Raw genomic sequence first — 15,855 nt, forward strand, 5'->3', positions numbered from 1 at the left:
AGAGCGGGAGGGACATTGTCTGCCCTCCATTCCGATGTCATACCTTCTCGTTTTGTGTGGTCACGGTTAAGCCACGTCAACATTTTATATTATTTTTTATAAATATCATAAGACAAAAATGAATAGTAATATAAAATATTGACGTAGCTTAACAATGACCACATAAATAAGAGGGCACCGGAAGTGGAGGGTAGACAATCCTTGTCCGAACGGAAGAGCCGTGTTGGTATTTTCTATAGGGACAATGATTGTCTGCCCTCCATTTTCGGTGCCCTTTCTGTGCCCTCTTGTTTTGTATGGTCATGGTTAAACCATGTTAATATTTTATATATTTTTTTATAGATATAATAAGATAAAAATAAATAGTAATATAAAATATTAGCATAACTTAATTGTGATCACACAAATAGCAAAAAGACACGAGAAAGCATCGAAAATGGTGGGCAGACCATCCTTCTCCTTTCTACAGCAGGAAGCGAAGATTCCTTTGCCCCCACTGCGTCATATAATTTTAATTTGTTAATCAATAAATTAATCCCATAATGTTCTCTCTCTCTCCCCACTGAAACCGCATTTTATAGTCTTTTCCTAACCTTTTCCTAATTTTCAAGTGCTGCTTTGTATTGCTATATTCTCTCTGACTCCTCCGTCTCCGGCGATCTCATCCGTCTTCCGCCGCTCTTGCTGGGATTTACCAGCTCAGCTCTCGCCGGCAAGTTTCTCTGTTTGTTTTTGCGATTCGTTTCTGCAGAATTTTATGCTCGTGAAGCTGTTTGTTTGTGAAAGTTGGAAACTTTGCTTGATGGAATTGATGGGTTTTTAGTGTGTTGATTTTGTGTGGATTTTGAGGGCATAAGTGGGTAATTTGTGGATTTTGGGCAGATGGGCAGCTGCTGTTTTAGCTCTGTTGCTATGTGGTGTACTGCTTTTGGATTTCTGGTGAGCCTAGAGAGAATAATTGCCAGAAATTTATGGTCTTGTAGTGTAAAATTATTGATTTCTGGGTGAAATCCAAGGCTACATATCTGGGCTTGTTTTTACTTGTTGAATTGGGTATTTATATCTGGTGGAATTGGACTTTGCCATTATAAAAATTCTGGGTTTTTGTGGAATTTTGATTTATGGAGGCTTTCGGAGGCGGATCTCGGAAGTTCTATAGTCCGACGGTGTCGGATTTGAAGGCGGTTGGGAAAAAGAGTGTGGAATGGGATTTAAATGATTGGAAATGGGATGGTGATCTTTTTACTGCTAGTCCTTTGAATGCTGCACCATCTGATTGTAGGAGTAGGCAATTGTTTCCGCTTGGGCCGCCGGAAACTCCCTCCACTGCTGGTTTGTCCAAAACTTCTTCTTCTGGTTCGGATGACATCTGTCCAGTGAATGAGAAAGGTAAGAGAGAGCTGGAGAAAAGAAGAAGGGATAGTATTGTAGAAAATGAAGAGTTAAACAATGAAGTTGGGTCTCTTAATCTCAAGCTTGGCGAGCAAGCTTACCCAATTATGGAAGGAGAGGTACAAACTGGGAAGAAGACGAAGATAGTTGGGACTACTTTAAACCGGGCAGTTTGTCAGGTGGAGGACTGTAAGGCTGATCTCAGCAATGCCAAGGATTACCACCGACGACATAAGGTCTGTGATATGCATTCTAAGGCAACTAAAGCGCTGGTGGGAAGTGTTTTGCAGCGGTTCTGTCAGCAGTGTAGCAGGTTAGTTCAATTCTATGGTTGTCCTTGTATGGTGAGAAACATTTCAAAATTTTCTTCAATTAAGGTCCAGGACATTTATTTGTTGATTTCTGATAGACGTTTCTAAGAGATGAAATACAGAGTTTGATTGTGTAAGTTATAGACATTGTTTCTAGAAGATGAAATAAAGAGTTTGTTGTTCTCGTGATTTGGGTCCACAGCTGTTCGTCACCGTGTTAGATATACTCGAAGTTTGCAGATTTTTTTGTTGAATTTGCAATGTGGTTATACTCATGGGCAGGTTTCATGTTCTTCAAGAGTTTGATGAAGGAAGGAGAAGTTGTCGTAGGCGTTTGGCTGGCCACAATAGGAGGAGAAGAAAAACACATCCCGATACTGTAGTTAATGAAGGCTCATTGAACGATGAAAGAGGAAGCAGTTATCTATTGATTAGTTTGCTGAGAATACTCTCCAACATGCACTGTAAATCTTGATCTTATTGGCATTCAATTTCCGGCTGCTTTACGTGGACAGTAAATTGATATGTTAATTGGTTATAGAATTGTGTGCTGATTGCTATCTGCTGATGTCAAAATTATTGTGGTCTTTTGTTCTTGGGTTTTGTCATTATTTGATTGAGGCTTGTAGGAAAATGACTATGTCAATAAACAACTCATTTGTTTCGTGTGGAGATATGACATATTAATTGATGAGTCCCTAACTGCTTAAGGCGTGCTATTTTTTCTGTACAAATGACAAAGTGCTAGTTTTTCTGGGGTTAATTTGATGAAATTTTGAATATTGATGCCTAGTCATGGAAAGTTTTCAATTTTTCTGAGGTTAATTCAATAGAAAGTTAAAATTTTGTGCAGACATTCATGTTCAAAAATTCAAAAGTTTTCTATTTTTAGAGTTAATTTTTTTTTAATAATATAAATTCAATGTAGATACCTATCCAAAATAATATGATGACTCACTATTTCAAGTTTTATATGCCAGAGCACTCCTTGTATGCTTGAATTTCATCCTATGCACCATTGTTTGTGGCACTTTCTTGCTCTGATTGTTGGACTGTCCATATTTCACATTCTAGGATGCATGAACGATGGGCCTATTAAATTGAATTCTAATTCCCTAGAAACAATTATTTAGGAAATTATGTCTCAGCGATCATGTTATTATAGTATTTTATTGATTATGTTTGTTTTTCTTGTCATAAGTGGCTTATTCAACTCCATTTTTTTATACCTTCTATAAAATGCAGCTAATAGTTCAGATCAAACAAAGGATCAGGATTTGCTTTCTCATCTTTTGAAGAATCTAGCCAATCTTTCTGGTACAGTTGATGGAAGGAACATGTCTGCATTGCTTACGGCATCTCAAGGTTTACTAAATGGTGGGACATCAATTCAGACTGCACAAAAGGTCCTAGATACAGTTTCCAATGGCTGTGAACCAAGTAAGCCTTCTGTTTCAGCCTCTAAGATGGATGACTATGGTAATCGTGAGGACCCTTCAAGACCTATACAACAGTGTTCTACAGTACCTGCATCAGATTTCAGGATAATATCTTCAGTTGATGCCGATCATGGAGGTCTGCAAGTTGTTTCAGATGTAAATGCCACCAAGCCATTTCCCTCAAGAGACAGAGTTCCATCCACATCAGTTGCACCAGAAGCTACAACGGGGAGGATCCAGTTAAATGGCATTGATTTAAATAATACATATGACGATTCCCAGGACTATTTGGCCAGCCTAGGGAATTCTCAAGCCCCAGTAAATTCAGGGACTGTGTCTCATGGTTTTCCCTTATGGATGCGGCAGGATTTGCAAAAGTCTAGCCCACCTCAGACAAGTGGGACTTCTTACTCAACTTCATCAAGTTCTAGTGGAGAGGTTCAGGTATATTCTTTTTGTAATTGCATCTCATTCCTAGTTGTTGCTCGGTATACTAATGCTTATATATGCCATAACCTGTCCCTTTCTGTTGGATAGAAAAATAGCTTTGTTCTCACTTTAATTCAGCATTTAGGTGGCAATGCTTTACATTCTTGACTTGTCCATTTGCCTAGTCAATTGATTGAAAAAACATGAAGTACTTGGTTACGGCATACCTAACCTAATAAATAATTCTGTTGTGACGTAAAACTTGAGATGGATTCTCTTCTTTTGTTCAGTGCTTTGTATATATAAATGTGTGCGTATGCTTCTGCTTAATAATAAGGCTAATAGAATTGTAGTTGAACTATAAGAGGTTTGTGGGCTATAGCAGTTAGAGTCGAGTATCCTTTTTTTAATATTTTTTAGTATGAAGGGCCAGTGTGTAAAATATCTCTGTACTGTTACGCCTCTTAACCACTCCTTTTCTGCCATGTTTCAGAGTCGCACGGATCGTATTGTTTTTAAACTCTTTGGGAAAGATCCAAATGATCTTCCATTTGTTCTACGATCACAGGTAATATTTGGTGCCTTGATTTTAGTTCTTCATAATGTAACTTGTGTTTCATCGCACATGCAACAGTTTTATGAAATATTTTGAATATCCAGATTCTCGACTGGTTGTCCCACAGTCCCACAGACATTGAAAGTTACATAAGGCCGGGATGTATCATTTTGACAGTTTACCTCCGTCTAGAAAAATCCACGTGGGAGGAGGTATGCTTCTGTGCGGATGCCAGAATGTAGATTGCTATCTTTGTATCAGGAAGATCTCTTTTCGTGTCCTTAATTATTATGTTTGCATACAGCTATGCTGTAATCTGGGATCCATTTTGAAACGACTTTTGCATGCTGCCAACGATCCTTTCTGGACAACAGGATGGGTGTATACTAGGCTGCAACATTTTGTAGCATTTACGTACAATGGTTTGCTCTCTCGCTCTCTCTCTCTCTCTCTCACGCACGCACACACACACCTATTTTTTATTCGTATGTCTGATATGTGCGCTCGCATACACAAACATCTATTTTTTATGCATATGTATGTGATATGTGCGCGCGCACACACACATGGGTCCATGTATGTATGTCTTGCTTTATTTTGTTATTCGTTCACATATCTACTAACGCATTAGGGATTTACCAAAATAATGATCTTACGAAAGAATAGTCTTTTTGATTAGTTATGTCTGTCCTGCAGGTCACGTTGTCTTAGACACACCCTTACCTCTGAAAAGCAATAAAAACTGCAGGATATCATGCATCAAACCAATTGCTGTTTCTTTATCACGAAGAGCTGAGTTTGCAGTAAAGGGGTTTAACCTTTCTCGTGCCACCACAAGGTATCCTTCATCCTTTTTTATTAAAGCTCCATTACCTTTTTTCAGTAATTGCAATGATTATGTGGACCTCTCTAGTTTCAGATGTTATTTATGAATTAATAATTATCAGGATAACTGGGAAAATACTAAGTCCTAGCTCATCACAGGTTGCTCTGTGCTCTGGAAGGGAAGTATCTAGTCCAAGAAACTTGTTATAACTTGGTGGATGGTGCTGATACAACCATTGAAAATGATCAGCTACAGTGCCTCAGATTCTCCTGCTCTATACCAAATGTTACTGGCCGAGGATTCATTGAGGTGCTGTCATTTGCCTGATATATTTTTACATTTCCCTTGAAGTGAGCTTGCCAATTGATAGTCAATTGAGGTCTGTGTTTGACAGATTAATGAAATTTTTAAGCAGAGCAAGATCAGTAACATGTATTTAACTCTGTTGGGGCCACCCTTCAGTGTTGTGATTAACAAATACTTACCAGTGATATTTCTTTTCGAATTGTCAAAGGTTCTTCAGTGTTGTGATTTGACATAGTAAATTGGACGACTTGTGTCTTGAACAACTACTTGGGCATGAAGAATATATGAAATCTGGGAGTTCTGAATCTTCTGACTGTTTAATAAATTTTTCTTTATTTTATTGTTATTTTGTTTATTTTTATCTCAGGTTGAAGATCATGGTCTCAGCAGCAGCTTCTTTCCATTTATAGTTGCTGAGCAGGAAGTATGTTCAGAGATTTGTATGCTGGAGGGTACAATTGAGGGGGCTGAGACTGCCGATGACATCCAAGCAGAACCTGAAAAATTGGAAGCCAAGAACCAAGCGATGGACTTTATAAATGAATTGGGTTGGCTCCTTCATAGAGGTCACACTAAATTTAGACTCGGTCACATGGATCCCAACCTAGATCTATTTCCTTTTAGACGGTTCAGGCTGCTTTTGGAGTTCTCCATGGACCATGATTGGTGTGCTGTAGTGAAGAAACTCTTAGGCATTCTGCTTGAGGGTACCGTTGACGCTGGAGAACATCCTTCTATTGAGCTTGCATTGTTGGATATGAGCCTCCTTCACAGAGCTGTGCAAAGAAAGTGCAGGCCTATGGTGGAACTCTTGTTAAGTTTTGTCCTAGATAAAGGGTTAGGCAAAACAGGATCGGAGGACGGGCAACAAGTTGGCGGGGACGGCAATAAATTCTTATTTAAACCTGACGCAGTTGGGCTGATGGGATTGACTCCTCTTCATGTTGCAGCCGGTACTGATGGATGTGAGAACATATTGGATGCCTTAACTGATGATCCTGGAAAGGTAATTTCTCATTGATCTTCTTTGACACTGTTTTCTTTTTAACTGGAGGTAAAACTCACAACAGGTCTGCATCAGCATCCATTTTTCTTTTACATGTTTGACCATTTGCTCATACAATTGACTCATGTCAGCTTATTCTGTGTCGCACATGAAATTTGATACTTCAAATCATCTATTTTCAAGCATACAAATGTTGATATTTCTGCCTTCTTTAGGTGGGAATTAAAGCTTGGGGAAATGCTCGAGACGGTACAGGATTGACACCAAATGATTATGCATGCCTGCGAAGCTGCTACACCTACATCCAAATTGTCCGGAGGAAAATCAGCAAGAAACATGAAAGCAGGCACGTGGTGCTTGATATCCCTGGCGTTATCTTAGACAGCAGCAGCAAGAAGAAACAATTAGACAGGCATAAGTCCTCAAAAGTCTCCAGCTTGGAGACCGAAGGGATTGATATGAAAGCAATGCAGGCACATTGCAAGCTATGTGAAATGAAACTAGCTTATGGCAACACTAGGTCGCTTGTGTACAGGCCGGCAATGCTGTCAATGGTAGCCATTGCTGCTGTCTGTGTTTGCGCGGCCTTGCTATTCAAAAGCTCACCTGAAGTCCTTTATATCTTCCAGCCCTTCACGTGGGAACGCTTGAAGTATGGAACCAGCTAAGGGCAGTTTTCGCTTCTCAAATCTTAGTTCCTCTTGCTTTAGGCCGTTTCTGTTAATCATATATATATATATGAACCTATAACTCTATAGGGAAAATAATGTACCGGTTTTCGTATCCTTTAAGATTTCGACGAGACGTGTTGCACGGTATGTATTAATGATAGTTCATATAAAGTATGTATGGGGAAAGATTGAAGTAAATAGAATTATTGACCGATTTAAATAGGCATGAAAACGGCCTTTTGGGTTGTTTTTGTATGTTTATCTATATGGTCTCTTTTGAGGATTCCTCACCAGGTTGTATTGTTGAGACAAGCATATTGCTCCTCGTCATTATGTCCTAAAACACCTACAAACATTGGTTTCGACGAGATAGAAGATTCGGACTTGGGATCTCTTTCGCTTATAAACAACTCTCTTAAACACAAGGTAATATTTAGTACGGCAGCCTGTCCACGAAGTTGTTTAGACCACTCTCACTAGAATTGGTGCATTGGGAGTTGTATTTAGTATTTACGTAAAGCTAGGTGGTCCAAAAATATAATGAATCACATTCCTTCATGAGAGTGTATGACTAACTCATAAAGGTTGGGGCTATGCGCTTTGGAAGTTCTTACTCACGTGGGGTCAAATGGTACCTAAATACAAGACGAGATTTATATGTGTTGGTGGGTCTATATTTATTAGAGAGATGATATAAATGATAGTACAATTAGATGGTAAATGTAGTACTACTCTAAATACAATAGTCTCATTTTTTATGAAAGTGTCAAACTGTCTAGCTTATCCGCTTGCAATTTGTTGCTTTTCTCCAATTTATTTATTTTAACTAGCGAAAAAAAAAGCTGAAAAATGGAATTTAGTGGACAATAAAAAAAAAAGTGTGTTATCAATACATTTTATTTTACTTTTCACACAGTCCTTGTTAAATTTTGTCCTTTGATATTTTTCAATCCATTTGATTTGACGGTCAAAAATTAAAAATATATGTGAGAAATAAAAAAAAAACGTGCACATCACATCCCTAAAATAATAGGAAAGGGAGTCCAGTCGCAGAGACATATTGACTCATATTTTGATTTGAATTTGTTGTCCACTACGATATCCGATTCATTGTTTCCACACACTATACAAAACACAAGTATAATCTTGTTTAAACTTTTTCTACTATTTTATCAATTTTGACAATAATACTATTTTTTTTCAATTATTATGTCGTTTTATTTGAACTACTCTTTGGTTTTAATTGCCAATGATTCAATCATTAAATCTTGATCTTGAGTTAACAAGACAATCAGTTCAAATGAAAGTGGACGAGTGAGAGAGTTATTTGATGGGTGAAACAATTTTTCGGTGTGCGGATATCACGGTCAAGTAGCTTTACTATTCATTCTACGTGAATATACTATTCATTAACGTATCATAGAACTGAAACATATTAACATTATTAATCATATCACACACCTTTTTGTTATAACAATAAAATGATACACCTTGTGACTTGTAGCGTTAATTTAGTTTCTTGTTGAAATGAAAAGGAGAAACATGTCTTTTGAGTGTCCTAGCTTGTAAAAGACAGGTGACCACCACCACACCAGTCTCCTCATTTCTTACTCTCTCTCTCTTCCCACTGAAACCGCATTTATATACAGAGAGACGGTGCCTTTTTGCCAACCTTTCCCAAATTTTCATGTGCCGAAGCTGATTAGTTTTGCCTCGGGGCCCTATATTCTCTCTGCCTCATCCTGCGATCTCAGCCACTTCTTCGTCAGCTCTCAGCTCACCTCCCAACAATTCACCAACCTGCCGGCAAGTTTCTCGCTCATCACTCTCTTTCTCCTCTTTATTTCCACATAAAAAGATTACTTCTTTGACCAAAAAAAAAAAAAACAAAAAGATTAGTTCTTGAAGTTATTTCAGCTTAAGTTTCTTTCCATGGAGTTGGAAGCATTGCCAGGATGTAATTGTGGGCTTGCAATTATGGTGTTTTGTACTCAGATGTTGAGAGAATAAGTGGCTAATTGGTGGATTTTGGGTTCTGGGCAGCTGTAGTTTAGCTCCTTTGATATGCTGGGTTGCTGTTGTTGGTTTTCTGGGGTTGTTGGAAAGAACGATTTCAAGAAATTTCTGGGACTGTAGTGTTATTGGTTCTTTGTTTTGGGTTGAAATTTATAGTTTTATCTCTTGAGTTTTGTTGTTGTTGTTCAATTGGGTGTTTGTATTTGGTGGAGTTTGAATTGGTGCGCTGTAATATTTCTGCGTTTTTTGCATCTTTATCCATGGAGTCTGAATTCGGAGGAAAGGGTCGAAATTTTCGTGGTGTGAAGGTGCCGGATTTGACGGGAGTTGGGACAAGGAGTATGGAATGGGATTTGAATGGTTGGAAATGGGATGGTGATCTTTTTACTGCTAGTCCATTGAATTCTACACCATCTGATGGTAGGAGTAGGCAGTTTTTTCCGGTCAGGCCAGAAACTCTGTCGGATGCTGGTTTGTCCAACAGTTCTTCTGGTTCGGATAATATCAGTCCGGGGAATGAGAAAGGTACAAGAGAATTGGAGAAACGGAGAAGGGATGTTTTTGTGGAAAACGGAGAGTTGAATGATGAAGCTGCATCTCTTAATCTTAAGCTCGGTGGGCAAACTTACCCCATTATGGAAGAAGAAGTACAAACTGGGAAGAAAAAAAAGATAATTGGGACTACTTCAAACCGTGCAGTTTGTCAGGTGGAGGACTGTAAGGCTGATCTTAGCAATGCCAAGGATTACCACCGGCGGCATAAGGTCTGTGATATGCATTCAAAGGCAACTAAAGCACTGGTTGGAAATGTTATGCAGCGATTCTGTCAACAGTGTAGCAGGTTGGTACCATTCTATTGTTATTTCTTGGTTGTCGAAACATTTCCACAATTTTCTTTGAATTAAGATGAAATACAGAGTTTGGTTGTGTAAGTTTCTTGTTATGCGTTTGTTGTCCATGGCTGTTCATCAATCTTTATTTTTTTTTATTTTTTAAGTATTGTGAGTTCTGCAGAGTTTTCTTTGTTTGAATGAAATGTAACATGGTTAACACTCATGGACAGGTTTCATGCTCTTCAAGAGTTTGATGAAGGGAAGAGAAGTTGCCGTAGGCGTTTGGCTGGCCATAATAGGAGGAGACGAAAAACAAATCCTGATACTGCAGTTAATGGAGGCTATTTAAATAATGAAGGCGGAAGCAGTTATCTATTGATTAGCTTGCTGAGAATACTCTCGAATATGCACTGTAAGTACATGCCTTATTCATTGCACATTCAATTATTCTGTCATACTGAGACATTGTATCTTAGACTTATTTAAATCCACATATCATGCCATTTATAAATTGCAGCTAGTAGTTCTGATCAAACAAAGGACCAGGATGTCGTATCTCATTTGTTGAGGAGCTTAGCCAATGTTGCTGGTACAGCTGATGGAAGAAACATATCTAAATTGCTGCAGGGATCTCAAGGTTTATTTAACAGTGGGACATCTGTCCAGACTGCACGAAAGGTGCTAGATGTGGATGATGGTGTTAATCCTGAGGACCCATTAAGGCCTAAAGGACATTGTTCAATATTACCGGCATCAAGAGACAGTTCTGAATCCAAATCAGTTACACCGGAACCTACAAGCAGAAGGTTCCAGTTAAATGACATTGATTTAAATAGTACATATGATGATTCACAGGACTTTGTAGAGAACCTAGGGAATTCTCATGTTCCTGCAAGTCCAGGCACTGCATCTCTTGGTTTTCCTTCATGGATGCAGCCCGATTCTCACAAGTCAAGCCCACCTCAGACAAGCGGAAATTCAGACTTAACTTCTACTCAGTCACCATCAAGTTCTAGTGGAGAGGCTCAGGTATATCCTTGTTGTAGTTGCATCTATTCCCTATATAATTGCTTGGTAATGTAATGCTTAAAAATGCCTTTGTCTTGGATGATGCTCAGCCCACTGCTCATGTTCATCAGATTATATTGAAGGACCTCAACAGTTTAGTCTTTCATTTCATTGTGTACAGAACTGTAGTCATCTTTTTTTCCCCGAGACTAGGGATTAATCTGTCAATGGTCATTAATCATTATACGCATATAACTTGTCCTTTTGTTTGGATAGTAGAATAGCTTTGTTCTATCCTTGAGAGTAGTTAGGCAGTCATGTTTTCTGTCCCGAACTTATCTGGGTATCTTTCCCATTGATTGCCCAAACAATGGTGAGGTGAAGAGCGCATCGCCACTTGGTTATGGCATATATCTAAGAAATGCTTCAATTGTGACATAAAATTTGAGATCAGTATACTCTTCAGTCAAACCAATATGGCAGTTTACAACACACACAAACACACTCATTGTGTACGCATCTGCTTGATACTGTTAATAGAATTGAAGCTAAAGTTACTAGGTGGTTATAGCAATCCTATGGAACATTCATAATTTATGTAAAAGGCCAGTATGTAGAATGTATCTGCAATTTTACGTTTCTTAACCGCTCTTTTTCTGCCACATATCAGAGTCGCACAGACCGAATTGTTTTTAAACTATTTGGAAAAGACCCAAGTGAACTTCCGTTCGCTCTGCGATCACAGGTATTATTTTTCCCTTGATTTTGCTACTTTTCAGTGTATTTTGGTGTTTCATTCCACAGACAACATGATTTTTATAAATTATTTGAATATCCAGATCCTCGACTGGTTATCCCAGAGTCCTACGAACATTGAAAGCTACATAAGGCCGGGCTGTATCATTTTGACAATTTACCTTCGTCTTGAAAAATCCACGTGGGAGGAGGTATGCTTCTGGATGCTTGAACGTAGATGGCTGATCTTTGTACGAGGACTTTTTCTTCATGTCCTTAATTATTATGGATTTGTGTCGTTAAATTATTTTTGCATACAGTTCTGTTGTCATCTGGGATCCAGTTTGAAAACACTTCTAGATGCTGTGGATGATCCTTTTTGGAGAACAGGATGGGTGTATACAAGGGTGCAACATTTTGTAGCATTTACATACAATGGTTTGTGCTCTCTCTCTCTCTCTCTCTCTCTCATCTGTGTGTCTGTGTACACATTTGTGTATTTAGGGTCTATATAAGAATCTTGCTGTTTTGGTTTTCCATTATGCTTGATTGATTTTGGTCATGCTTTCTTTCTTTATTTTCTAGTCATAATGAGGATTGACCAAAAACAGTTATCTTGTAAGAGAGAGACATTCTGATTAGTAATGTCTGTCCTGCAGGTGAAGTTGTGTTAGACACACCCTTGCCTCTTAAAACGGATAAAAGTTGCAGGATATCATGCATCAAACCAATTGCGATCTCCCTATCTGAGAGAGCTGAATTTGTAGTAAAAGGCCTTAACCTTTCTCGTTCCACCACAAGGTTCTTTCATCATTCATTCATGCGTCATTACTTTGTTTTTGATATTCCCGCAACTACTAAATTCTAGATCTTGAGTCTTGACAGGTTACTCTGTGCTCTAGAAGGGAAGTATCTGGTGCAAGAAACTTGTTATGACTTGATGGATGATGTGGATAGCTCTGTTGAGGATGATGAACAGCAATGCCTCAGATTCTCCTGCTCTATACCAAATATTACTGGGCGAGGATTCATTGAGGTGCTGTCATATTCCTAATTGTCCCTTTCCCCCTTCCTCCGTTTGTAATGTACATTTGTAACGAGCCATGTGTCATACATCTTTCTTGTGAATGCGCTGCGTATAGGATTTGTTTCTAGACAGCGCCTTAACACAATCCTCTCCATATAGCATTTGTTTCTCTTTCTGAAGGACACATGAATTCTATGGTTCTCATTTTTTTGGTCAAATTTTTTATGTCAGGTTGAAGATCATGGTCTCAGTAGTAGCTTCTTTCCATTTATAGTTGCAGAGCAGGAAGTATGCTCCGAGATTTGTATGCTGGAAGATGTGATTGAGGCGGCGGAGACTGATGATGACATCCAGTCTGGACCTGAAAAAGTGGAAGCCAAGAACCAAGCCTTGGACTTTATACATGAATTGGGTTGGCTCCTCCATAGAAGTCGCGTTAAGTTTAGACTGGGTCAGTTGGATCCCAGTCTCGATCTATTTCCCTTTGGACGGTTCAGGTTGCTCATGGAGTTCTCCATTGACCATGATTGGTGTGCTGTAGTGAAGAAACTCTTGGGCATTCTGTTTGATGGTACTGTCGATGCTGGAAAGCATCCTTCTGTTGAGTCTGCATTACTGGATATGGGTCTCCTCCACAGAGCTGTTCGAGGAAATGGCAGACGTATGGTGGAATTTTTATTAAGATTTGTCCCAGGTTTGACAGGATCTGAGCAGAACAAACAAGTTGACAAGGACGGCAACAGTTTCTTGTTTAAACCTGATGTTGTTGGGCCCATGGGGTTGACTCCTCTTCATATTGCCGCCAGTACTGATGGCTGTGAGCAAGTATTGGATGCCTTAACGGATGATCCTGGAAAGGTAAGACCATCTCCAACCAGGCTGGCTAGATGGCTGGTTTTAGCCCTTTGGTTTTCCAAGAAACTAATATTTTAATGAACAGTGCATGACCATATTTCTTACCATCTCCAACCGAGGGCCAAAGGGCTAGTTTTAGCCCTGTCACTAAAAACCATCTCCAACCGAGGACTATAGGGCCAAACATAATTTATTATTTAATTTAAAAACTACAACAACTTAAATTTAAAAACTACAACTAAAATTTTAAAAATACAACTGAAATTTAAAAAATACAACTAAAATTTAAAAACTACAACTTATATATTTCATGTCAAATGTGAGAGGTTTTATTTAGAGTATAAAAAAAATTGAAAAAAAAAAGGAAGTGGGTGGAGAGTCCCACATTGGCTGTGGGAGAGGAAGTATATATAAAAAAAATGGAAGTGGCTGGGAGTCCCACATCGGCTGTGGGAGGGATTTGAGCAAGCTCTAAAGCCTATAAAAAGAACACCCAAACATTCGACCAAACATACTTTCTGGGCCTATAATTAAACAAATTTTGAAAAAGAAAAAAAAAACTGTAAAAAAAATAAAAAATAAAAAAATAATAATGGCTAGCTGGCTGTTGCTTTTTGAATTCCAGCCTGGCCCGGGCCTGGCTGGCTGGCTCATTTGGGCTGGCCGGTTGGCCCTTTGACCCTTTTTTGTCCAGTGGGGCCCACGAGCCCTTTGACCTGGCCCTCGGTTGGAGACGGTTTCAGGGTTATTTTCAACCCTTTGGACCCTTCGGTTGGAGATGGCCTAATATCTCCCTGATCAGAATTGCAACATAATCTTTTCTTTCTAAATCTACGTAGAAATCACTTTTCGCTGCCTACAACCTCCATCTAAATGCATGCTAACTCTGTCACAGCTGAAATCAAACACCCAAATTCTGCATTCAACTTTTAATCAAGTAGGACTGCTGTTAAAATTTTTGATCCCAATAGTCTAGCATATATTGTAGACCAATGATGATAAACGAATTCTGATTCTATTCACCGTTCTAGTTTCAACGATGTGTTTAGGACTGGTGTTATGAAATTTGTTTAGTGTTGGATAATCCATTCATCATGTTGATACGCGTGTACCTTCTTTAGGTGGGAATTAAAGCATGGAAAAACGCTCGAGACAGCACAGGATTGACACCATACGATTATGCATGCCTTCGAAGCCACTACTCCTATGTCCAAATTGTCCAGCGGAAAATCAGCAAGACACTTGAAAGCGGGCATGTGGTGCTTGACATCCCTGGCCTCACGTTTGACAGAAACGGAAAGCAGAAGCAGTCCGATGCAGATAAATCATCAAGAGTAGCCAGCTTGGAAACTGAAAAGAATGAAATAAAAGCAATCTTGCGACACTGCAGGTTATGTGAACAGAAACCAGCTTACAGCACCACGCGGTCACTTGTGTACAGGCCGGCAATGCTGTCAATGGTGATTGTTGCTGCTGTCTGCGTTTGTGTGGCCTTGCTCTTTAAAAGCACGCCGGAAGTTCTTTTCGTGTTCGAGCCATTCCGGTGGGAACACCTGAAGTTCGGTTCAAGCTAAGGTGTAGTTTACGTGTATTAATCTTATAGTGACTGGTTATTGACCATTTCTTTTCAAGTACATAGGAGTATATTTATTGACCGACTAAATAGACGAGAAAGCAACTCTTTGATTGTATTTGTATTTGTATTTGTATTTGTATAACAGTGTTACAAACTGGATGGCAAATAATCTATGTTTGATTTTTCTGTGTAAATTAAATTTAAATTTTGATTTTGGAGAGGCATTAGATCACTAGTCCATTTTCTGTGTAAATTAAATTTTAATTTTGAGGTGTTCGTCAAATTTTTATTTTTTTATTTTATTTTATTCAGGTTACATTGAAGAAAATCGAACCCTGATCTCTCGTTGTATCCAATTACCATAACCTCGTTCATTATTTGAGCTCATATAAGCATAAGCACACTAACAAGGTTACTATAGTGGAAGAACTTTGTAATAGAAGATTATTGTTAGAGGGGCTCACTACGTCATTCGTTAGACATTTCTCATAAAAACATAGGATCTTATATTTTGGTCTAATACGACTCCATGTTGGTCTCTTTAAGAGATGATCTCAATAGGTAACCCACAGTAGTTTCTCATTACTTGTTGAGAGAAACTTGGATATAATAACTAGTTGGATGGTCAATCCTCTCTCAAATGAACAATTTTCACCGTATTTGAGTATTATCCGACTTTATGTAGGTACAACCGTCACGATATCAGCCCTTTATGAGAGTGACTTGCTGCCCTACTGCCCTAGCCAAGTTCTCGCCTACTTGCTGCGATAAGTTGTCTTCTATTTACTTCAAGTCTTCTAATTTTTTTAATTTTTTTTTTAAAGGAGACAACTGGTGGTAAGTCACGGTTATCCATCATTTCCAGATCC

General features: G+C 38.7%; 1 protein-coding gene across 1 annotated transcript; it reads left to right on the forward strand.

The window, feature by feature from the left end:
• The first annotated feature begins 505 nt into the window (after positions 1-505).
• On the forward strand, positions 506-15,185 carry LOC126606899 (uncharacterized). Its single transcript, XM_050274287.1, has 20 exons — positions 506-1,705; positions 1,986-2,167; positions 2,949-3,586; positions 4,065-4,139; positions 4,232-4,339; positions 4,432-4,549; positions 4,824-4,965; positions 5,112-5,262; positions 5,627-6,265; positions 6,481-6,876; positions 9,219-9,793; positions 10,016-10,197; positions 10,303-10,814; positions 11,464-11,538; positions 11,633-11,740; positions 11,849-11,966; positions 12,188-12,329; positions 12,414-12,564; positions 12,787-13,413; positions 14,532-15,185. The coding sequence occupies exons 1-20, from the start codon at positions 1,122-1,124 to the stop codon at positions 14,982-14,984; spliced, it is 5,976 nt and encodes a 1,991-aa protein (XP_050130244.1). The 5' UTR covers positions 506-1,121; the 3' UTR covers positions 14,985-15,185.
• The last annotated feature ends 670 nt before the right edge of the window (positions 15,186-15,855 follow it).

This window comes from Malus sylvestris, chromosome 16 (assembly GCF_916048215.2).
Source record: "Malus sylvestris chromosome 16, drMalSylv7.2, whole genome shotgun sequence".
NCBI classification, from domain to species: domain Eukaryota; kingdom Viridiplantae; phylum Streptophyta; class Magnoliopsida; order Rosales; family Rosaceae; genus Malus; species Malus sylvestris.